The sequence below is a fragment of the Myotis myotis genome, unplaced genomic scaffold, assembly GCF_014108235.1.
Source record: "Myotis myotis isolate mMyoMyo1 unplaced genomic scaffold, mMyoMyo1.p scaffold_m19_p_3, whole genome shotgun sequence".
Classification (NCBI taxonomy): domain Eukaryota; kingdom Metazoa; phylum Chordata; class Mammalia; order Chiroptera; family Vespertilionidae; genus Myotis; species Myotis myotis.
Window position 1 is genome coordinate 165,846,749 of NW_023416335.1, and position 24,052 is coordinate 165,870,800.

Here is a 24,052-nt window from a genome sequence, read left to right on the forward strand (position 1 = left end):
CGGGCTGTCTGAGACCCTGAACCGAAACAGGAGGCAGAACGCCCCAGCCGGGAAGCAGCCTCGGCCCGGATTTCCCTCCCGGGTGGGGCCACAATGACTCACCTCCTCCCGCCCCCTCCCCCCCTTCCCCCGGTTTCCTTGTTTGCATTTGTCCTCCGGGCCACGTGGCGACCGGTGCAGCCACTCACCGCCCCTGCCCGGTCACCTGGGCCTAGTGGCCCCGGCACACCCCCCACACACCCCGGGGCGCTCCTGCCCCCTGGGGTTTCTCGGAGCTCCGGCTCTTGCCCGCTTTGCAGACCCCAGAGTCGGGTCTCCACCCCTGCCCGTGTCCGCCCCCTGTCCTACGCCCTCCCTCCCGACCGTGAGGCTGGAGCCTCCTCCCTGCCCCCTCAGCTTGTCCGGGAGGGGAAGGGGGCGGGCAGCACAGGGGGTGTGACAGCTCCCGCCCGGACCATTGCCAGCTGCAGCCTCGCTTCAGTGCCCCGTGCCAGCTGGCTCTTTCGTCTGGGACGGAGGTGGAGGCTCGGGCTCCTTGTCGCCGAGGGGGGAGGCCCCCCGCGGGCCCCCAGCCCTCCACCCACCCAAGAGGAGCCTCTCCTCCCAGCCGGCCTCTGGCTGCTCTGGCGGTGGGTCCAGCTAGGAACTGGCCCTGGTCACTGCGCCCGGGACTCAGAGCCCGCAGCTCTCCAGGATCCCCCTATCGGAGCTGACGGGGCTCGCTGGGGAGCCTCCCGGCCTTTTGCTAGAGCCTGCAGGGCTGGACGAGCTAGAGAAGGATCATGAAGGTGGGTAAGGTGGGGCCGGGGGCGAAGAGCAGCAGAAGAGGAAGCCGACAGATGGGGAGTTTGGGTGGGAGAGAAAGGGTTGTTCTTGGGGGAGGAAGGAGGGGAGAAGAAGGGTTTGAGCTGAGGCTACATTTCTGGGGGATCCAGTGAGTCCATAGCTTCAAACTGGGAGGTGGTGGAGGTCCCTGCAGGGACTTGGGTAGCGGGGTGGGGCAGAAGTCCAAAGAAGGCCGGGAAGGAAGGCTCTACCTCCCGCCAGCAGGAGACCCCTAAGTGCGCCAGACCGACAAGACCCAGCGAAGGTCTTCCTGTCCCTCCCCCAGCTCCTGGCAGGGCTGCAGCACCTCCGCCTGTCCAGTCCAGAGGATTCTAAGGAAGCGGTGCTGCCGGGGGAGTTGTGTCCTGGTCCAGCTGCCCCAGCCCCATGGCTGTCCGCCTTCCTCCCCTCCTCACAGGTGGGCTGGCCAGGTGAGAGCCGCTGGCAGGTGGGCCTGATTGTGGAGGACAGCCCAGCTCTGGGAGCACCACAGGTGGGAAGCCTACCAGACGTGGTGCCCGAGGGGACGCTGCTCAACATGGTGCTGAGGAGGATGCACCTGCCCCGAAGCTGCTCCTACCGGCTGCTTCTGGAGCACCAGCGCCCCAGCCGAATCCAGGGGCTTCGCTGGGTGAGTGCTCATCGCCTGCCCAGGCCAGGAACCAGGGCTGCAGCGTCTGGATAGGGAGCACAGGCATGCTGGTGGTGGCCCAGCTTGTCTGGGAGGGTGGGGGGTACTGCTGGATGGACAGCTGGTCAGGCAGCTTAGCTTCGGTATGGGTATGTGTGGGTGGCTCACACAGCTGCATTGTGTGTGTGTGTGGTGCCCAAGTGCCCCCATTTAGGCATGGGGGAGAGGCAAGGGATTTGCCATTTATTCATAACCTCTGCGTGCCTTGGGTTAGGTGCCTGTGTGTTCTCCCTGTGTGTGTGTGGGGGGGGGGGGGCGCGGACGGGGGGAAGGCCAGGTCAAGTCAGGGCTGAGGTAAACTTGGTTACTAGTCTCCACATATCACCGTGGCAACCTTCCCGGTTAGTGAGCAACTGAACTGCACCAGTTCTGTTTTTTGATTTTGGGGTGAGGTGGTCATGCGAACGTTGCTAGGCATCTGGCATTGCGGAGTTCAGGGAAGGATTCTGAAAAGTTTAGAGAATCTGAGGCGGCTGGAGTTCCCCTTGTCATTGGATAACAGCTGTGGAGCTGCAAAAGTGAAGGAGAGAGCAGGAGCGGGTCATGGTGGGTGGGGTGCAGGATAATGGTTGCAGGATCCAAATTGTCAGAGAAGCTCTCCTCAGTCTCCTAGACTTAATACAGTGGCTTCACCTGAGATTCAGTGTGTGTCTTGTGTGCCCACCTGTATGTGTGTGTGTGGGGGGGGGGGGGGCGGCTGGTGCCGGGAGGGGACTTGGGTAAAGGCGTGGAGGGAAATAGGAGCAGGTGACAGACTTGGGGGAGCTCGTCTCTTATGGGCAAGTCCCGTCGAATAGAAGGACCACCACCTTCTGCCTGCTTCCTCCTGCCTCTCTCAACCGCCATTTATATTTACCAAAACATGAGGCTGAGTTGAGAAAACGGAGGCCCACCAACATGAGGGGGTCATCCTGGCGATCAGAATTGAGAGGAGAATCTAGGTGGCAGTCCCCCAAACCCTGCCTCCCAGTGTTTTCCTGATAAGGGGCCCCCTGGCCTTGGTCCTGCTCAAGATGGGACTCTGGAGGAGGCAAGGGAGCCAGTCACTTCTAGGCTTAGCTTCCCCCCCTCCCCCTTCTGGGTCCCTGGCAGTAGCTACTGCTTGGAGCCAGTGGGCTGGAACACTCCCTCCCTCTTTCCCTCTCAGGCTATAATTACTTGTGCATTTCCTGTCCTTTTCCCAGCTTGTAGAGGCAAGGTGGAGAGTGGGGGGAAGGTCAGGTGCTAGGACAATGAGGTCACTGGAGGATCCCCTGGGACCCAAAGTCTGGGAGTGGGTAGATGAGGCCGCCAGGCTGTCTCCTGACCCCTCCAACCCCTGGTGTGCTGGGAGGCCAGAGGGTGGGGGTGAGGGTTGTTGGAGTGTAAATGGGGTCAAAGGCACAGAAACAAGGCTCCTCCCCTGCCAGGTAGGGGGGCAAGTGGGGCTTGTTGATTAGAGGGAACTTAGATTTTTATGGCTGCCACACCCTCTCCTGATGACCTTCTCTGGGGAATGGGGTGGGGTCGTTTCAGCCCATCTGTCTGTGACTCTGGGTGCCTATAAAGCTGCACCTTAAATCTCTGGATGATGCCTGTGGCCCATGAAGAGCTCACGTGAGAGGGACAAGCGCCAGGCAGGGAATATGCACACACAGGGTGAAGGGTGGATGTTGTGAGGGAGCAGAGCCCAGAGTCCCAGGACAGTGCTGGCAGTTGTGCAGCCCCTGCCTACCTCTTAGAAAAACAAGGGGAAACCCATCAGCTTCCTGCAGGCTAAAGAGAGCACTTTCTGTTCCTACTGGACCGGGACAAGAGAAAAATAAAAGCAGGTTACAGCAGGAGGGCCGGAGGTTAGCTATAGAAAGGACTTGCCAACCCGGACAGAGGTGACACTGGGATGGAATGGAAGAGCATCTCCTTGGAAAACATGACGGGGAGAGATTGTTTGGTGTCTGGGAACCAGCAGAGGGCTCAGTCTGTCTAGTAGAGGCAGCGACAAGATCTGGATGACCTCTGGTGGGTCCCATGAGCCCCCAGAACCCTGGGATGCTTCTCTGTGAGTGGGTGTTTTGGGGATGGTGTGTCTATGCTCTAACTCAGAAAACATGCTTTCACCCAACCTGTCCAAATAATGGTAGTAGCTAGTAGTTATCTAGGACTTATGTCCCAGGCACTTGTCAAATACTCGCCCAACAGCCTGTGAAATAGGTGCTAATGTCATCATTTCATTTTAGAGATGAGTAAACAGGGGCACAGAGAGGCTAAGTGACAGGTCCAGAGTCACACAGCTGCTAAGGGACAAAGCTGGACTTTGGTCCTGGGTAATGAGGCTTCAGAGTCCAGGTTCATGGTATGTTTTCTCTTGCTGTGGATGGTAACACTGACGCTCCAAAACATCACCCCACCCCATGCCCCCTCTCCCTGTCCCACCATGACTAGCCCTGGCCTGAGACCCTAGCCATGGGCTAACGGAACTGGTCTGACGACAGGTCCCCATGTGTCTGTCTGCACTGCCAGTCGGGCTCTGACACCAGTGACAGGGAGGGAGGGTGAGGCAGGTCAGGTGCTGGTGCCATGGGAGCTAGCTGGCAACTCCTCTTCCACCCTGAGGAGTTCCTGTGAAGGCATGAGAGGAGGTGGGCGAGGACCTTCACCTCCACCCATGTCAGCTACTTCTTTTCCCACTGAGAACCCTAAGCTGACCCTCAGGGTCATCGGGTCACAGACAGGGTCAACAAGGTACATTCCTTGTAGAGTCCAGGGCCCAACCTGAAATAAAGATTAATCAAGTTACTTAACACTTACTAAGCAGTTACTACAAGCCAGGTCCTGCTCAGGTGCTTTCTGTTATTCTCATTTGATCCTTATAATAACTATGGGATAGTTTTCTTTTTTGGGGTTGGGGGGGTCAGACAGGTGTTTTTATCACCAACCCCAGGTGCAGGTGAGGAAACTGAAGCACAGAGAGGTTAATAAGCAGCTCTGGGTCACACAACCAGCTGGTAATGGGAGAACCAGGGTTTGAACCCAGGCATCCAGCTCCAGAACCCACACACTTGACCACTGCCCCTGAATAGCACCCGCACCCCAACATGGTGCCCAGAGGGACTATGATAACAAACCTATTGAATTTGTTTTACCCAGTGTTCTCCAGGCTTACTTGCCCATGGAACATTCCTGAGTAGAATACCGCTGCTATTTCAACTTCTATGGCACAGTGGGGGAAACATGGGGTAGTTGCCATGGAGATGGCAGGGCATCGTGGCTAAGCGCATGGGCTTTGGAATCAGACGGGCACAGTGTGAATCCTGATGCTTGTTTTACCTACTCTCAGGGTATGTTATGCAACCTCTGAGCCTCCTGCTCTCTAGCATGAAATAGGAAACAAACATCTGCGTTGAGGGTCAGCGCTGGTAGCAGTTATTGGTAGGATCTCCCATTTCTAAGCAGTGTGTGAGTTTCTCCGTCTCTCTGGGCACCTGCTTTCCTTGGCAAAGTGAGAGGGCTGCCTTTAGAGCCCTCCTCGGCTCTGATGGGCCAGAGCCGCTGACCCTCAGTGCTCATCCCCTGGGGCAGGACAGGAAATGGCTGAGGCAAGGCCTGTGGATCTGGGATCTGGATGGTGACCAACCTGGCCACATGACCTGGCACCTCCCCTCCTGAAGTGCCCTCTGGGGTCAGAATAATACCAGGAAGGGAGCTTGTGCTGGAGCCTGGGTTGTGGGCACCAAAGGGAGTTGGGGCAGGGACTGGGGCCACCTGGGCATTTTGACATGAACAACAACAAGTCATTAGCACTCAGTACTGTTTGTTCCAACACTGGGGGCTGGCTGGGTAGCATTCCTGCCCTTCCTCTTTCCCTGGCTCCTCCTCCTCCTTCTCCTCTTCCTCCTCCTTCTCCTCTTCCTCCTCCTTCTCCTCCTCCTCCTCTTTTCCTGTTGCTAAGTCTCTAGGGCTCTGTGTCTGGCACCAGGCTGGGCCCCATGACCTGGGCAGGGATACCCTTGGGACACCTAGTGACTTCCGCTCAGCGCTGGGCCAAGCATCTACACATGCCAGGCCTCAGGCCTCTGCCTGGCAGACGGTGGAAGATGCCAGAATCAGGGGAGGGGGTTCTGGCCCCAGGCCTGGTTGTACCCCAGCTCCCCAACCAGGTCATTTTCAGGGACCTGAGTGCAGATGGGAAAGCAGGAGAGGGAGAGAGTGCTGGTAAGAAGAAGGGGGAAGGGAGAGGAAGGGGAAGGTGTGGTGGGTGGAGCGAGACCAAGAATGTGAGCACTTCTGGTCGGAACTCGAGTTTATCCGAGGCTGTCTGGCTGTCTCAAGTGTGTCTGACTGAGTTACCTGAGCACTTCACCTCAAGAGTTTTGTTTCCTCGTAAATCAAAGAAGACAGATTATACCTGCCCCGCCTCGCTCACGTCTGATCCTATTTAATACAGGATCAGAGGGAGTCACAGAGGTGATCATGCTTTGTAAAGCGCTCTGCCTCAGGGAGGGCTCGTACAGGAAGGGCATCCTGTCCAGGGATGTCCACAAATTCCAGTTCTCAGGTGGCAGAGAAAAGGGTCGGGAGAGGTTTTCATGGCCAACATCCGGGGCACCTAGGCTGGGTGGCTCGATTGATACAAAAGGCAGGAAGCCTGTTCACTGATGTTTCTACGTAAACCCCGTCTTCTGGAGCCAGTCCTGTGTGCTCCCAGGCCCTCCTCACTCTACAGGGCTACGGACTAGCAGCAGCATCTCAGAGAGGCCAGGAGCGCTGTGCAAGCAGCCGCCCTTTGCTTCTCAGATGAGTAATAACAGCTGACATGTACACACAACTCTATACCAGGCAGTGCTGTATTCAGAGCCACACTGCTGATAAATGGAGGAGCAGGGATTTGGAGCCAGGAGTCTGGCTCCAAGGTTCGTGTTAACCACCAGGGTGCGCAGAAGCCCACACAGGGCAGGTTTGCCCACAGACCTGTGGTTGGGGACAGACCTTGGCTCTGGTCCAGGCCTTGTGACGCCAGCCGAGGAACTAGTGTTCCCAGCCTCCCAAGCCACGCACCCCCAGCCTCTCAGGGCCTTCTTATTGCACGCCCTCATGCTCTTCCAGGAGCAGGTACCTGGGAGCCTGGGCACACCTGGCCCCAAGTAAGCAGAACGGGGATCTCGGGGTGCTCATCTGTGGGGATGAAGTGCTTGGGTGACTGGGGACAGGATAGCAGGGTGGGGAAGAGGCGATACCGGGCACACCGCGTGATTAGTGAGTATTTGTTTACAGTTGTCGCCCCTCATCCAGCGGCTATGTTCCAGGACCCCAGCACGTACCTGAAACCAGGGACAGTACTGCATCCTATACATACTGTTTTTCCTAAACACATATATCTGTGCATTTAAAGGAAGCACTTTACTACTTGTCTTTGGCATGTCCAAATCGCTAGCACCATTAATGGTGCGCTTTGGGGCCAGTATTAAGTAAAATAGGGCTTACTTTTTTTTAATCCTCACTGCAGGATATGTTACTGATTTTAGAGAGGAAGTGGGGAGAGAGAGAGAGAGAAACATCAATAGGTTGCCTCCCTTATGCACCCTGACCAGGGATCGAACTCGAAACCTAGGTATGTGCCATGACAAGGAATCAAACCTGCAACCTTTTGATGCACCAGATGATGTTCCAACCAATGGAGCTACCCGGCCAGGGCTAAGGGTTACCACAGCAATGGATCTGATATGCCAGACGGTACTAAGTGACTAACGGGTGGGTAGTGTATGCAGTGAAGATATACTGGACAAAGGGATGATTCATGTCCCAGGGGGACAACACAAGATTTGATCACACTGCTTAGAATGGCACACAATTGAACACTTATGAATTGTTTATTTCTGGAATTTTCCATTCGGACCACAGTTGAGTGTGAGTGACTGAAATCTTGGAAAGCAAAACCACAGATAGGAGGGAGACTACTGTATTTGTTGAATGAGTAGCTGAATGGATGCGTTTGGAGTTGGGGGTTGGGCAAGGGGTGCAGGGATGGGGGAGGGGTGGAGTCCAGGAGCTGGATTTGAAGGAAGGCCTGGCACTGACGTGCACACTCTTCCCATTGCCCTCAGACACCACTCACCAACAGCGAGGAGTCCCTGGACTTCAGTGTGAGCCTGGAGCAGGTACTAGTCTGACGGTGGAGCTGGGGAGGAGGGGACAGCATGGCCAGCGGGTCAGGGCCTGAGCCAGCTGTGTTGCCCGCCCCCAGGCTTCCACAGAGCGGGTGCTCAGGGCGGGGAAGCAGCTGCATCGACATCTCCTGGCCACCTGCCAGAACCTCATCCGAGACAGAAAGTACCACCTTAGGCTCTATCGGTGAGTGGAGGCCTTGCCGGCCTCCTGGCCCAACCCCTCTGTTTTTCTCTTCCTTTTCATTCTATTCCTGGCATCTGGGCTGGGCCCTGCTTCTAGCAGAACTGGGGCTGGGCCTAGGAAGGTGCCTTGTGGATGGACAGTTGCTCCCTCTCTCCTCTCCCCTCCTGCCATTTGACTGTCCGTCCTTTTCCCTGTCCCCTTAACTCTTGTAGGCAATGCTGCTCAGGCCGGGAGCTAGTGGATGGGATCTTGGCCCTGGGGCTTGGGGTACATTCACGGAACCAAGCCGTGGGAATCTGTCAAGTCCTGCTGGATGAAGGTGCCCTTTGCCATGGTGAGCCCGAGCCCAGGGCAGGGCACCCGGGGCTGGGCAGTCCTGGGGAGCGGGCATCTGGGGTAAGGAGGGATGAGCATTGTAGTAGGGCCTCAGACCCCCTCAGCCTCAATTTTCTCTCCTCCCCCATGTCTGGGCCTCTTCCCGCAGTGAAACATGACTGGACCTTCCAGGACCGAGACACCCAGTTCTACCGTTTCCCGGGTCCAGAGCCGGAGCCCTCGGGAGTCCATGAGCTGGAGGAGGAGTTGGTTGAGGCCATGGCACTGCTCTCCCAGCGGGGACCGGATGCCCTGCTCACTGTGGCACTTCGAAAGCCGTGAGTTGGCACCCTGCATCCCGAGACCCCAGGCCCCACACGACTCCCAGACCCCATAGCTTCTCAGTTTTGTCTCCGAGGGGCTCCTTTACTTCTTGCTGAGAGAAAGGACCCCGGTTGGATCAGAGGCCTGAGCTCTGACCTGCATTCTGCCAGACTTGCTGGGTGATCTGAGCCCTCCTTCCCCACTGAGCCCGTTTCTTCCTCTGTAACTGAGGGTGTGGGGCACGAGGCCTCTGAAGACCCTGCCCACTCTCAGTGGCAGCAATGGCTGAGAGAGGGTGGGCTCACGAGTCCTCAGGCAGGTCTGGGTTCAAATTCTGGTTCTACTGGCTGCGAGCTGGTGGCCTCGGGCCTTTCCGTGCCAGCTTCCTCTTCCGTCAAAGGAAAACAAGAATGCCCACGTCATGGGTTGTCGTGAGGACAATTGAAATGATGCGTGTGAAGCACTTAGTCCCGTGTCTGGCACAATGTGAACTGGGGAATGGCTGGCCATTAGTGATAACAATCCTTGCTGAGGCACCGGCTGGCCTCAGGCCTGTGCTTTGTGGGTGAGTGGTCCCAGCCCTGGTCCCAGCTGGAGTTCATTCTTTGCTTTCTGGTCCTCCCTGGCCTGCAGCCCAGGGCAGCGCACGGACGAGGAGCTGGAGCTCATCTTTGAGGAGCTGCTGCACATCAAGGCTGTGGCCCACCTCTCCAACTCGGTCAGTCGCAGGCCCCGCCCTGCCCCGCCCTGCCCTTTCCCTAGGAGCCTCCTCTCCTGTGACCACCCCAGGAGGCACCAGCTGCTGGCCCAGAAAACGTGTCCCTCCCCTTCTGCCTATGGCTTGGAAATTTCCATCTAAATTGCTGTTCCCAGCATCCTTGTCTGAAAACCCTCTGCCTCTCTTAGCCCTCCCCCACCCCCCAAATCTCAGGCCACCTGGCCTAGCCACACCTCTGCCCCCGGGCACTCATGTCTTTGGGCCTTCCCTCCTCACCCCTCACCTGGCCCTCTGCCCTGGACTTGCCCACTGACCCCCCTCTCCCTCCCCACAGGTGAAGCGGGAATTAGCAGCAGTTCTGCTCTTTGAACCCCACAGCAAGGCGGGGACTGTGTGTAAGTCAGATAGTTGACAGGAAGCTGGGCACCAGGGACCTGGACATGGTTGGGGGCCCCAGAGAGGTGGTGGGTGCTGGGGCGTGTCTGACCTGTGCTCCTCTCAGTGTTCAGCCAGGGGGACAAAGGCACCTCATGGTACATCATCTGGAAGGGATCCGTCAATGTGGTGACCCATGGCAAGGTGAGTGCGCCCAGCTCCCCAGCCCCCTGGGTGGTAACTGCACCTTGGTCGTCCCCACGGGCAGTGCCTGTGGTGGACCCAAGGCTGCTGACACCCAGGTCTTCCCGTGCCTCGGAGCTTCTCCCCGCTGTGGCTCTGTTTCATGAGGGCTGGGGCTGGGCGGGCTGTGACTGAGGCCTGGCTCCAGGGGCTGGTGACCACACTGCATGAGGGAGATGACTTCGGACAGCTGGCTCTGGTGAACGACGCACCCCGGGCAGCCACCATCATCCTGCGAGAAGACAACTGTCATTTTCTCCGAGTGGACAAGCAGGACTTCAACCGTATCATCAAGGTGCCGTTGCTGGGGGTGGGGAGGGCAGGTGGCAAGGACGGTTCTCTGGAGAAGTGTGGGGCAGGGGAGGGACCAGAGAGAGCCCGTGAGGGGCAGGGAGCGAGGAGATGGAGAAGCTCAGAGATGATGGCTGGAGGCGGGAGCCCAGCCTGGGGGTGTGAGGAAGTCCACAGCATGCTGATGAGGTTCCGTAAGCCCGTGAACTCCGCTGTCTGTGCGGGAGACCATGGGGGCAGTGGGGCTACCGAGGGGTCGGGGACTAGGGTGTGAGGGGGGCAGTGGAGAGTGGGATCCATGGAGGAAGGGCAGGGAGGGATTGAGCAGAGGAGGGGCTCAGGCTGTGTGATAAGCAGGGGTGGAATGAAGGGCACATCCAAGTGGTGGGTGTTGAATAGAGTGGGAGAAGGGCTGAGGGTCCTTGTGGGGCTCAGGGTCTGAAGGAGGGAGGTGTGGGGAGAGGTGCCTGAGGTGGGGAAGGGGCATGGTGTGTGCTGAGCACTGGGTGTGGCTTGTTCTTCAGGACGTGGAAGCAAAGACCATGAGGCTGGAAGAGCACGGCAAAGTGGTGTTGGTGCTGGAGAGAACCTCTCAGGGCACTGCCTCTTCTTGCCCCCCAACCCCAGGCAGGAACCGGTAACACACCCACCAAGCTCCCTCTCCACCTTCTCTCCTCCTTTTCCCAGGCTTTACTCCCTTCCTCCGTGTCATACCCCTGCCTGCTGGCCTCCTGGGTAGAGAGACATCCCGGGACTCAGATGTACCCCTGAATAGCCACCCCTCCACCCCTAGGTGGGGCAGGGCAGACAAATAGGGAAGAGTGATATGACTGATTACTGCCATCTGTCCAGGTTGTGGGGGGAGGGGGTGGCACCAAGGCATGGATTGGCCATTTTCTACCAGGTATACGGTGATGTCTGGCACCCCGGAGAAGATCCTAGAACTGCTGTTGGAGGCCATGAGGCCTGATTCCAGTGCTCATGATCCAACAGGTAGGGACAGGAGACACCTGCTTGCCTGACTCATCAGGTGGTCAGCGTAGCCTGGGAGAGGGCTGGGCACCTGCCTCTGACCTGATTGGGTGCCGGCTTGGTCCGTGGGGCCAGTTGGCAGTAAATCCTCATTCCTGTGCTCTTGGCTTGGGTAGGGAGTGCAGTCACAGGGGCTGGGCATCAGTGGTACTTTGACCATGGCAGCATTGGGGGCTGGCACTCCAGCTGTGCGTGTACCTGTGTCCAATGGGCTTGACCTCTGAAGCCCCACCTGCCACCTGTCTCCCATCTCTGCCTGCCCTGCAGAGACGTTCCTCAGTGACTTCCTCCTGACGCACAGAGTCTTCATGCCCAGCACCCAGCTCTGCGCTGCCCTCCTGCACCAATATCCTTCCAGCCCCAGGGACGGTGTGTGGAGTGGGGAGAAGGGATCGCTCATAGCATGGCTGTGCCGAACCCTCCAAAGTACCAGCCTCATGCCAGGCCTGTCAGCACCTTCCTCTGCCTGAGCTGCGGGGGGTGGCTCAGTTGGATGCTGTGGTTTCCTTGACTGGCGCCCACCTTCCACGCGGAGCCCACGGGAGGCAGTGAGCAGGAGCGCAACATCTACATCTGCAACAAGAGACAGCAGATCCTGCGGCTGGTCAGCCAGTGGGTGGCCCTGTATGGCCCCCTGCTCCACACTGACCCCGTGGCCAGCAGCTTTCTCCAGGTACCTGGGAGTGAGGCAGGCTGGACAGGGCTGCCCGGGTGGACACGGCTACAGCGTCTCAGTGCTTCTTGGCTCCTCCCAGAAACTCTCAGACCTGGTGAGCAAGGACGCCCGGCTTAGCAACCTGCTGCGGGAGCACTGGCCTGAGAGGCGGCGGCACCACCGGTAACTTTGGCTCTAAGTTAACTTGTCGTATGCATGACAGGCAGCGCCTCGCGGACTGAGCGCACCAACTCTGGACTGAAACCCAGGCCCTACCACTCACAGCTGTGCTGTCTGAGCACGTGACCGCACCCCCCACCCCCCCAGGACTTCGGGCTCCTGTCTATAATGTGTTGGGGGGAGCACCTACCTCATTGCACGGGACAGAGTTACTGCTCCTTCCGAGGGCAGAGCAGTGCCTTGCGCATGTGCATGCGAATGTTGCCTGTCCCTGCTCATTTGTCTGGTCCTGCTTGTTTCAATGAGTCGTTCCCACCAGTCCCTTGCTGTTCACCCTCATGTCAGGGCTCAGCCATTCTCACACATCAGTCATTTGTGTGTCACTCTCCTGTCCCGAGTGCACCTGCTGCTCTCACTTCCTCCATCCCACACCTATTTATTACCCAGCACCATTGGTGCCAGTTCCTGCCAGCCCCACCCAGTAAAGCTCCTAGACTAGCTTCCCCTTCCCAGACATTGCCATGGGGACAGCTCACTGAACCGTCTGACCCCTGGGCCCATTTCCCCCTTGAACTCCTTTTCCCTCCCCTGTTGGTCTGGGGAAACCAGGATCCAGGGCCCCAGTTTCAGCCCCTTTGCCCCTTTTTAGGGGACATTCACCAAGTCTATGAAACTCTGCCCCTGGGGTGAGGGCGGATGGGACCCAGATCTCCGGGCACCTCCCTGCTCCTGCCTGGCCTCCAGTCTCACTCCCTTCTCCCTTGCTCCACAGGTTGGAAAATGGCGGTGGGAGCGCATCTCCTCAGATAAAGGTGTCTGCTCGAAATCGGCTCCTCTCGCCTCTGTCAGCCTCAGCTTCTTCCCTCTGCTCCCCCGTGACTGTAGGGTCCTCCTTCATCCCCCATCTGAGGGGTCCTGCGTGGAAGGTTCCCATGCACAGACACCCCTCATGTCCCAGGTCCTACGGGGACACTGAGGTCTAAGGTCACCCCTTCACCCCACCACCACCTTAGACCCAGTTAGCAGTTCCCACCAGGTGAGCCTCTGAGGCCCAGCGGCTCCTGGTGGCCAGCGAGGGAGCCCAGAGGAAGGCAGACCCTCCTGGGAGTCAGAGGTGGCCAGTGCTGCTCCGGGGAGACCCAGGGGTCAAAGAGGGACTGGAGCTGAGATTTGGATGAGGAATGGTGGGGAAGGGACTGGAAAGGTAGGCTGGGGCTGACTGTGGGGAGTGCTGCATTGGGAATAAAATCTAAAAGCCTCCCCCGGGCTTTCGGGTCTCCCCGTGCCTCTCCCACCTCCCCCCGCCCCACCCCGTCCCCCCTCGCTGCTGAAGACACTCATGGGCCCCTTCTCTTCTATAGGTGAAGCTTGTTCCCACCTCAGGGCCCGGACCTTTCTTTCTCTGGCTCTTTGACTACCTGGATCCTTCCTATCGTTCTGATCTCAACCAGAGTGTTGGGTTTCCAGAGAGGCCCCTTTCCATCTCTCTATGCAGAGCAGCCCTCCACTGGCCACTGGCCTGCAAGGTGTCTACTGTGATTTTCTTCAAAGCAGGATCACCATGTGGAGTTGTTGTATTTGTCTAGTTGCTCATTGGCTGTTAGTATCACATCCCACTAGACCACTGGGCTCACGGTGCTGCCTGTGGCTGGCACTCGGGAACCGTGTGGACTGGTCCTCATGTGCCAGACACTGTGGAACCTGTGATTGCAGTCCTGGGCTGGGAGAGCCAGCCTTGGCCTTAAGGGTCAAGCGAGGGACCATTTCATGCTAAGGGCTAAGACAGGGGTCTCTGAAAGCAGGGAAGGGAATGGTTGACTCAGGGTCAGGGTCATGGTCAGGGAGTGTCCTTGAGAAGTAACTGTTGGAGCTGAGAGCTGCACGGTGTGAGGGGGAGGGGCCCACGGAGGAAGGGCTGTGGGTTTGACAGGACAGTTGACATAGCTGGTAGATAAGGGCACAGAGAGAGGGAGGAGCAGGTGAGGATTTCAGCTGGGCCACTTAACAGCAGTGCTGCCTTGGGCAGGTTCCTTAACCTCTGTGAGCCTAATTTATCTGTAAAATGGGAATAATAACAATATTTTTGTCAAAGGATGATTCTGAATATTTAGATACTTGGAATAAGCGTGTCCATAGCCTGGCATGTAGCAAACTAGCAAATGATAGCCGAAGGAGGAAAGGGAGGAGAAAGACAGCTGAGGTGTGTTCACACTAGAACAGCTCTGGGCCTTTTTGGCAGAGGGGGTGACACGTAGGGGGGCACACCCTCATTCTTAGCCGCCATCTGTCTCTTTTCCTGGAGCCTTGGTCCCAGGGTCTCACCTGGCTCAGGTTCCCTCAGCAAGCAGGGCCCATACTCCCAGTGACAAAGGCCCCTCCCTGGCCCTGCATGCTCTCCTCTGTGTCCTCCCGGCCTTACTTTCTCTCCCTCTCAGGCCCGGAACATGTCTGTTTGGCTCCCCGGCCCGGATGAGTCCCTCCCCAGCAGCAACTGTGCCATCCGAGTTGGAGACAAAGGTGGGTGGCCTGCACCAGCCAGGACATAGCTCACACCCTGCTGTGGTCACCCTTGACAACAGTGTGGCAGGCCAAGGATGGCACGCTGTGCTCCTCGGGGCCTCAGGTCCAGCCTCCGCCTCTGCTGGGCTCAGGGCCTCTCCCTGCTCTGCACCGTGTGCCCACCCAGGCTTCTCCTTAGTGCCCTGGCCTGCTCCTCGGGGCCCCTCCCACTCTTTGCTGCCTTTTCTCTCCTGAGGTGGGGAGACCAAGCAGCCCCCTCCCACACTCAGCCTGATCTTCCTCTCCAGTCCCCTATGACATCTGCCGGCCAGACCACTCGGTGCTGACCCTGCAGCTGCCTGTGACGGCTTCAGTGAGGGAGGTGATGGCGGCGTTGGCCCAGGAGGATGGCTGGACCAAAGGGCAGGTGCTGGTGAAGGTCAACTCTGCAGGCGGTGAGCTGTGTGTCAAATAGGGTGGCCCCAAGGGAGGAGGGGCCCTCAGAGCCATGCCCAGATCCCCCAATTAAAGTCATCATCTTTATTGTCTTCATCACTGTTCATGATGCCTGGCATTTGTGGGAGGTTGGTGATGTCTCTTTAAAGTGCTTTAAATGTGGTGCTTGTCAGCATGCACTCTGGAGCCTGCTGCCCGCATCTGAACCCCGCTCTTTAGCGCCCTGTCTGCATGTCCTTGGGCACACAGGGTGCTTCATCTCCCCATGCCCTGTTTCGTCATGTGTAAAACGGGGGTGAGAAGAGGACATGCTTCATAGAGGAATTGTGAGGACCACATGGCTCACCTGTGGAAGTGTTTAGAACAGTGTCTGGCACATAGCACTCCTTAGGTATTAGCTGCTACTTGTATTCTTATCATGCTTGTATATTCACTTCATCCAATAACAATATTATGAGATAGGTACTTTTGTCCTATCTCAGACAAGGAAACTGAAGCTCAAAGGGATTAAGTGATTTTCCCAAGCTCACATAGTGAGTGTAGCTAGCCTTTGAGTTTAGCATGGTGGCTGGCACAAAAGCCAGGCTCCGAACATGGCAGCATGGATTTTTAAGACCCGCCTTTAGAGAACTTAAGGACATTAACAGCCACTGTTGTCTGTGAAGGATGCTGCACAGGTCTGACCGCGGGAGCCCAGGGTAGGCTGGAATTAGGGGTGTCCAGAGAAGAAGGGCAAGGAGTGGAGGCAGAAAAGCAAAACCTTCTCCCTTCAGGACCTGGGGAGACAGGATGAAGTCACCTGTGCCTACGTGCTCTGGAAGCATTGCCCTCTGGTGGCCACCTGGAGAGTTGCGGTTGCCCAAAGCCAACATCTATTGATACCCTACTCAGAGCCAGGTGCTGTTTAGAAAACAGATTTCTAGAGTGTTGTGATCAACACCCTTGTCAGTAACTGATATTTTATTACAACCCCCCTGCTATGTGTATATTTTCTTATAAGTCACATACATGCATTCTTACACTAATGTTATGTAATTAAACTGTACACTAAATAGAGGTACAAAACAGATGAGAAAACTAAATTGAAGTAGAAGAGCTAATGTTTTTCCTGGATGCGTGGATGGCCTTGTGTACCTAACTTTGAGGTTATGGTCTAGGAACTGAGGACTCAAATATGACTGAAAACACAGTCTCAGTCCACAAGAGCTGATGAACGTCAACACCAAGACTTCTGTAAAGGCACTTCCCAGTTTTCATAGAGCTTTTACATGTATCATATACGTGTAGCCACTATTTATATAAACTATTTCATTTGACTGCATAGTGAGGGCAACTTTTATTGTCTCCATTTGACAAAGGGGGAAACTGAGGCTCGGGGGGGGCTCCCACCTTGCCCAAGGTCTTTCTGTCTCACTAAGCATCCCCTTTCCTTCCCCTCCGGGAGTGTGGATGCATGGGCACGTGCACCTGTGCACTGAGAGCACCTGGCCAGGACTCTAACCCTGATACTGAGAGAAGGACCTCCCAACCTCCCAAACAGGGACTCCACCCTGCCTCCAGCGGCTCCCCGGCCTCACTCCCTGTCCCCACCTAGTGCATCCTCTGCTCTCTTTGCAGATGCTATTGGCCTGCAGCCAGATGCCCGTGGTGTGGCCACATCCCTGGGGCTCAACGAGCGGCTCTTTGTTGTCAACCCACAGGAAGTGCATGAGCTGGTAGGGTCAGGCAGGGTGCCAGGACCCAGGGCAGATCTGTGTTTTGGGGGTGGTAGGGATGGGCACTGAGGAGCGCGGGGCCTGGTTCCGACTGCTGCTGGGCCTTAAGTGGAGAGAGGAAGGAATGGGTCTCGGCTGATGGGGTATTCCAAAGGGTGCGGAGGGGCGTGCTGATTGGGAGCTCTCAAGGAGAAAGAGGAAGATCTGCTCCCATAGGGGCTCCCTAGGGGATAGGAGCCCTACAGGGAGGCGTCTCGGTATCAGGGAGCTGTCAGGAAGATGCCTCCTTGGGAAGCCCTATCATCTAGAGGCCCCTTCGCTGCCTGCAGCACCCCTGCCCTCCCCAACACTCTCTGCTCATGGGCACAGAGTCTACCCCAAACTCTTCTCCCGCCTGGTACTTTCCTCTGGACTCCTCGGGCACCCCCCTGAGTACTCTCCCCCCTGCAGACCCCACACCCTGAGCAGCTGGGGCCCACGGTGAGTTCTGCTGAGGGGCTGGACCTGGTGAGCGCCAAGGACCTGGCTGTCCAGCTGACGGACCACGACTGGAACCTCTTCAACAGCATCCACCAGGTGCGGGGAGCGGAGCTGAGGGGCGGACAGCAGGTGGCAGGCATCTCGAGTGGCCTGTGCTGATCTCTTGCGCTGCCCCCTCCCAGGTAGAGCTGATCCACTATGTGCTGGGCCCCCAGCACCTGCGGGACGTCACCACCGCCAACCTGGAGCGCTTCATGCGCCGCTTCAACGAGCTGCAGTACTGGGTGGCCACGGAGCTGTGTCTCTGCCCCGTGCCCGGCCCCAGGGCCCAGCTGCTCAGGAAGTTCATTAAGTTGGCCGCCCAGTGAGTGCCTGTGGGGATGCCCGGGATGTGTGGCAGAGTCCTTAGGCCACTTTTTCTTAAACCTCCCGGTCCCTGGTCAGGATGTTGCCAAATCTGGATGTTGTCTTGAAGTGGGGCTCTGTGGGTACGGCTGCTTCCCCTCAGGGTCTCTGGTTCTTCCGCTAACAGCCTCAAGGAACAAAAGAACCTCAACTCCTTCTTTGCCGTCATGTTTGGCCTCAGCAACTCGGCCATCAGCCGCCTGGCCCACACCTGGGAGGTAGGTGTTTCCTGGGGGGTGGCCAGGCCCTCCCCCCACCCCAGTCCTGAGGTTGGACCCCAAGCCCATCCTGGGGACAGGACCCCAAGCAGCCTCATCTCCATCTACCTCTCTTTTGCAGCGGCTGCCCCACAAAGTCCGGAAGCTGTACTCGGCCCTGGAGAGGCTGCTGGTGAGTGCTGGGCCGCGGCCTGTCCCTCCAGAAACCCTGCTTCTTGGCTTCCCAGCAGCCCCTCTACTTGTCCTTGGTCACTGCCAGGGTTTCCAGCCCTGAGCCAGGACCTGGTTCTCTCTTGCCTGTGAGTGTGGGGAGCTGGCTGAAGAATGGATGTGTAGCATTATGGAGGGGGTGCATAGGGTAGTCTGTCCCCCAGGATGTGGGGATTAGGGAGGCACATTTGCTGTGGCTCTGAGGTCCTGTGTGAAGACCAGGACGGCACATGCGGTATCTGCCCTGGGTTGGAGGTGCCAGGGGAGCACCGGGACTCAGGAAGCAGGTTCCGACACCAACACCCACAGTGTACCAGGGCCTGGCTCCAGGAGCCTGTGGTCAGACTAGGCCAAAAGGCGAGGAAAAAGTTGAGGAGCGGAACTCCAACTCCCAAGAATTGTTAGGGGGGTTGAAAGGTTTTGACAGTGTTCAGGAGAGAACTGGCTCAGAGGTGTTCTTATCAGTATGGCTCTGGGAGCTCTTGAGTGAAAAATTCACCTGGTGGGGCTCAAGAGGGTGAAAGGAACTCACCTGCCAGAGATGGGGAGGGTTGGAGGGTGGGGAGACAGAGAGAGAGAGAGAGAGAGAGAGATCCAGAATGCTCAGGGCCCTGTGACTAATGGCTATGAAGTTTCCTTGGCGGCTAATTGGAAGCCAGGAAGCCACATGCACACATGGCCTTCCTGCTTGCCACAGAGCCTGCCTTGGTGAGACCTGTGGCTGAGCAGAGGCTGAGCTCCAAGGGTGGGCATATGCCCCTTCTTGGAGGGGCGGTGGGGGGGTAGCATTTGGTTGTGTGTGGTGAGCTATGGTGGGGGGGACCTTCTCTTTCTCACTGTGACTTCTTTCCTCCCAGGACCCCTCATGGAACCACCGAGTGTATCGACTCGCCCTCACCAAGCTCTCCCCTCCTGTCATCCCCTTCATGCCCCTCCTTCTCAAAGGTAATGGGACCAGAGCTTACCTTCCAGCCTCCATCCTGTCATGCATTCCTGCGCCTGTATGTCTGCATGTCCACCCAACCCTCTCTGAGCGATTCCAATGTGCTGACACCTTGAGGGGCACAACGACGAATTAGGAGTTCACAGGCTAGAAGTTCACAGGCTAGAAGTTCACAGGTTAGAAGTTCGCAGGCTAGAAGCAGAGTCAGCACATGCAGACAGGCATTGGTGACATCAGATGGCCTCTGCTATGAGGCCTAAGAGATACAAGAAAATTGCTCCAGGAGTTGGAGGGGAGCCAGAGGAAGAGGGCAGTGGGGGGCGGGGGTGGGGGGCGGGTAGGGGATGAGGCTCATTATTGGCCCTTCACCTTTCTTGGATTGCTGAAGGGGAAAGGCGTTTGGGGATCTTTGAGCACAACCAGTTTCTTTGCAGACATGACCTTTATCCATGAGGGAAACCACACTCTGGTGGAGAATCTCATCAACTTTGAGAAGATGGTGAGTTCCAGGAGAGCAGTCGCCTCCTACTGGATTGGGTTGGGGGCTATGACTATGGAAGAAAGTGCGGGGGCAGGGGGTGGGGGAGGGGCGGGGGGATGTTAGGAGATGGTCTAAAGTTATTAATAACATGAATGTGAAGACTTATTTTAAATTAGCCCTTTTGTAACTCCATTGTATACTGGAGAGCCTGCTCTATTGGGGGTGCTGGGGGGCAGCCTCAGCTATCTCACCCTTCAACGACAGCCCCTCCCAGGCCTCTTCCTCTCTGGGCTCTTCCTGACTTCTGCTCTCCCACTTCCTGGTTCCTGCTGGGCCTCTGCCTGTACTGGGGCAAAGGAGACATGCCCCCCTCTCCCACCTACCCCCATAGCCTTTTAGCCTCTAGTTCAGGGGTGGGCAACCCCTGGCACACGTGCCAAACTGGCACGCCAGTAACTTTTGCTGGCACGCGAAACCCTCTCTTATAATCCTCCATTTACATTTTTTTCTTAATATCGACTTTTTTATTTTTCAGATAAATTCAGTGTAGGTACATCTTAGATAAATAATTTTACATAACATGTATACATTAAAAAATAAATGTATTTTTCATCATCATATACTGTGTTTTTGTCGCTCGAATGAATTTTATTATTTCTTCAAGGTTCTTCACATACGTACACCTTAAGAGATATCAAGTAGGCGTAACATGTTCTCAAAAAATTAGGGTTGGCACGCAGAAGAATTTTGAGTCAGAGATTTTGCTGGTTTGGGCACGCACGCACAAAAAGGTTGCCCACCCCTGCTCTAGGTGCACCCTGCTCTCAGGGAGCTTGGGTTCCCAGCTGCCCCACAGGCCAGGCCGGGGTTCTGCTCTCAGGCCTGGTCTCATGTCCTTGCTTTGTCCGCAGAGAATGATGGCCAGAGCTGTGCGGATGCTGCACCACTGCCGAAGCCATAGCAATGGTGAGAGGGCTGGTCCCCCTGGGTAGGTGCCCCCCAATGCCCCTTTCCAGGCTTGGCTGTGTCTTCCTGACTCCCACCTCTCTCCTACCCAGTGCCTCTCTCACCACTCAGAAGCCGCGTCTCCCACCTCCATGAGGACAGCCAGGCAGCGAGGGTTTCCACGTGTAAGTGGGGCAGGGTGGGTGCTGATGTGTTAACGTGTTTAGGCACTTGCATACATGATACATCTATGATACCTGCTGATAGCTTCACAGCACCTCTATGACATAGGTGGAATGTTATCCCAACTTAAAGATGCACAAACAGGCTTGATGTTAAAATAACTTGCAGAAGCCACACAACCTTGGTGTATCAGGACGATGCTCTAACCAACTGAGCTACCTGGCCAGGTCATTTTCTTGTTCTTTAAAATAGCTTTATCATTCACACACAGATACATACATTATACACACACACACACACACACACACACACACACACACACTTTTAAATGCCTCATATAATCCTATATAATAAAAGGCTAATATGCAAATTGTCCCCTCAACTGGGAGTTTGACCAGAGGGCAGGGCCGGCCGGCCAGTTGCCCATAGCCCCTCCCTCCGAAGAGCCCACCCAATCGACCATGATCAGGGTGGGCTGGCTGGACCCCACCCATGCACAAATTTGTGCACCAGGACTCTAGTGGGGCTTTGACTTACGAGTGTCCCGACTAACCAGTTTTTTGAGATACGAGCTGTCTCTCGGCCGATTTTTTGCTTTGAATTGCGAGCTAAAATTTGGGTTATGAGCCAGCTTCAGATACCCCACCGCTAGTTGGTGCAGCGAACGTCACAGTGAACGCCACATCAGCCCAGCATCACGTGTCTCACTCGTTCACTTTAAGATTTGACATACGAGTAATTTGAGTTACGAGCTCCATCACGGAACGAATTAAACTTGTAAGTCAAGGCCCCACTGTATATATATATAATGCCTCATATATTATATATATATATATATAATGACAACAGAATAATCTTTAGTTTTCGTTGTTTTTAAACTTAGTAAAAGAGATACTATGCTATATGTAATCTTGGGGACCTGTTCTTCCTGTCTTAACCGACTGCTGTTCTGGCCCCAGATCAGTGGGGGGTGGGAGAGCAGTCTTCAGGGCTCGGGTGGGAAGTGGCTGGGTGGGTGGTGCAGAGTGGGAAGTGGCAGGGAGGGTGGTGGAGGGCAATAAGGCCGATTTGCTCCTCGGAGGGGGAAGAGATGGGCTCTACAAAGCAGGGTTCAGGCCCTCCCTGACAGCCTCCCCCATCCCGCCAGGCTCGGAGCAGTCCCTGAGCACCCGGAGTCCAGCCAGCACCTGGGCTTATGTCCAGCAGCTGAAGGTCATCGACAACCAGCGGGAACTGTCCCGCCTCTCCCGGGAGCTGGAACCTTGACGAGGGGGCTGGGCTGGAGCAGCAGGCACTTCCCACCTGGAAAGCCAGGGCACGCCTGGGCCCAGGGGCCCGCAGGCCGGCCGCAGCTGGGCAGGGCTCTCCGAGGAATGGACTTGAGGCCCTGGATCGGGCAGCGTGGAGGCATCTGTCCCCTGTCATGATTGTCGGCCGAGGAGGACCTCAGAGTGGAATGCGCGGAGGCCCAAGCCAAGGAACGGGGGATAGAGAGGCCAGAGTGGGTGGGAGAGCAGAGCAGGCGCTGGGACTCTGTGTTCAATAGAGAGCTCTCCACACCAGGTTTTTTCCAGACTCTGTGCCTCGTGGCTTTGTTGTCCAGCCATCTCCTGGCCCCTGTGGTGTGTTTGCACAGTGGACTGCGAGTGTCTGCATTTGTGTGGCATGTGTGTAGCAGGGGCAGGGCCGGTGGTGGGGAGGGCAGGGCGGGAAGGGGCAGCCCAGCTTTTCTTTCCATAGCACAGGAGAGAAACAACTGGGTGTGGTCAGGGCTGATTGTGCAGGAGTGGTGGTCCCTGAGAAGCCCTATTGTTACCATAAACTAACAGAGATGCCTGTGTGTGAGAGCCCAGCCCTGTGGGGTGTGGCAGGGAAGGCGAGGAGCTGAGGAGGAGGTGCTGTGCCCTGGAGTGGACCCAGAGAGGCTGACGGAGCAGCTCCATGGCTGTGTGTGGTCTCTGGGACCCAGGCAGGGCTCCCAGATGGCTCACGGCTGTCCATTTTACACCCCCCAACCCCTCCACCCCCTCCGGGCACAGCACCTGCTGGAGCCTGGAGCCCGTCACTGGCTGGCCTGGGTAACCCTCTGCTCTTCACGGTGGTCTGAGGGGACCGTGACAGCCCAGCTACAACTATCTCCTTCCACTGCCTCCTCCGCTCCGCTTCCTGTCCCTCGGCCTGGTGCACATCTTGGCAGAGGCTTCCGAGGGGAGTCCATCCCTTGCTGAGGCCTAACAGGCTTCCAGGAATTAGGCTTTCTCATCGGTGGCAGAATGGCCCCAGCCGGCTCTGTCAGCATTGAGTCCTCTCTTCAGCATGTGACTGGGAACCAGTGGCTCAGAGGACCCCTTCCACTGCTCTCTGCTCCCCATGGGCCTGGGCCTGGCAGGGGGAGGTGCACTGTCTGGCCCCACGAGGGGCCTCTTGGCCTTGGGGATGACCCTGGGGTAGGTGTTGAGCTGCAGGGTCCAGGGCATGTGGAGGAAGTGGGCCCTGCATTTGCACAGCAGGTACATCTACCAGGGCTCAGGCTAGACATCCCTACACACACCTCCCCTCACCCCTAAAGCGCCAGACCTCATCCCCATGCTCAGGGACTCATGCAAGCTGATTCCGGGCAGCGCCAGACGCTTAGCGACAGGCAGCACAACTGGGATGAAACCTCAGGTTTCTGAGTGAACCTGAGCCAGTCAATGAACAGTTTTCTGCCTCCATTTCTCCGTCTGTGAGATGGGTGTGATGATCTTAGTCCAGTTCTTGGCGAAAAAGCAATCAAACTGCAGCTCTGCCTCCAGAGCCCACGGGACAGCTGTGGGCTGTCCTGTGTCCTCAGCCTGGCGGAGATGCCTCCTTGTGGGCGGAGTCAGACAGAGCCCACTCCCCCCCGGGAGAACCTGGCGTGGAGCAGGTGGCAGCGGTAACCAGACCAGTTCCTTTGCCCGAAGAGGAGGTGGAGGAACCCCTGGGCACAGAAGCTTCCAGAGCTGAGCAATCATATAAGGCTGAGCCTCAGCCTGAGTGAGTCAGGACTCCCAGTGGCTTTCTTCTCTTCCAAACCCATTGTTGTCAGGGCTTCGGCAAGGCCGGCCTGCCCTTCACCATCCTGAGACCCAAGGGCAAGACCAGCCTTGCAGCGACACAAGCCAAGCGAGGAGGGGGCTGTGTCCCCATCAGTGTTTCTCCTCTGTGGTCACACCTACGTCCCTGAAGGACTTGGGCACCTTTTGCATCTCCCTCAGCCTTGGACTGCCCTGCAACATCCCAGCTGCTCCGTCTCTTGGGCGGGACACCTTGGAGCCTGTGGGAGAGGCCTTGCCAGGAGACCGGTGCCCAGGGTGGCAGGAGGACACTGACTTGGCGCTGAGGCCCCAGTGACCAGGCTTCGTCACCGCAGAGGTGGGAAAGGCTCCAGTCACAATGACTCCAGCTCTGAGGGGTGTTGCCTGTCTCCCTCACTGCCCAGGGGTGGGGTGGGTGGGGTAGGTGGGGTGGGTGGAGTGGGCAGGATGTCCTGGCAGCCCAGGCTGTGTGTAGGGCTCTC

General features: G+C 57.0%; 1 protein-coding gene across 3 annotated transcripts; it reads left to right on the forward strand.

Moving 5' to 3' along the window:
* Positions 1 to 241: 241 nt before the first annotated feature.
* On the forward strand, positions 242 to 22,167 carry RAPGEF3 (Rap guanine nucleotide exchange factor 3). 3 transcript variants are annotated; one of them, XM_036300217.1, is made up of 29 exons: positions 242 to 788; positions 1,244 to 1,456; positions 7,597 to 7,650; positions 7,737 to 7,843; positions 8,056 to 8,177; positions 8,328 to 8,496; positions 9,116 to 9,200; positions 9,535 to 9,595; positions 9,703 to 9,779; positions 9,967 to 10,113; positions 10,634 to 10,746; positions 11,014 to 11,102; positions 11,409 to 11,487; positions 11,664 to 11,814; positions 11,897 to 11,979; positions 12,749 to 12,902; positions 13,338 to 13,502; positions 14,412 to 14,493; positions 14,784 to 14,930; positions 16,549 to 16,646; positions 17,097 to 17,222; positions 17,309 to 17,490; positions 17,659 to 17,749; positions 17,871 to 17,921; positions 18,817 to 18,904; positions 19,337 to 19,401; positions 20,295 to 20,349; positions 20,442 to 20,513; positions 21,659 to 22,167. In XM_036300217.1, exons 1-29 carry the CDS (start codon positions 783 to 785, stop codon positions 21,775 to 21,777), a joined length of 3,051 nt encoding a protein of 1,016 aa, XP_036156110.1. In that variant the 5' UTR covers positions 242 to 782; the 3' UTR covers positions 21,778 to 22,167. The 3 variants fall into 3 exon arrangements, with proteins under 3 accessions (XP_036156110.1, XP_036156111.1, XP_036156112.1); XM_036300218.1 differs by having other exon boundaries at positions 245 to 788; positions 12,749 to 12,788; positions 21,659 to 22,166; XM_036300219.1 differs by lacking the exon at positions 13,338 to 13,502 and having other exon boundaries at positions 248 to 788; positions 12,749 to 12,788; positions 21,659 to 22,165.
* The last annotated feature ends 1,885 nt before the right edge of the window (positions 22,168 to 24,052 follow it).

What these genes read in the sequence shown, in the direction of transcription:
- RAPGEF3 (XM_036300217.1), top strand. An exon ending in GAATCCAGGGGCTTCGCTGG is followed by an intron (nt 1,457 to 7,596) that starts GTGAGTGCTCAT and finishes CATTGCCCTCAG; the next exon opens with ACACCACTCACCAACAGCGA. An exon ending in ATGTGGTGACCCATGGCAAG is followed by an intron (nt 9,780 to 9,966) that starts GTGAGTGCGCCC and finishes GCCTGGCTCCAG; the next exon opens with GGGCTGGTGACCACACTGCA.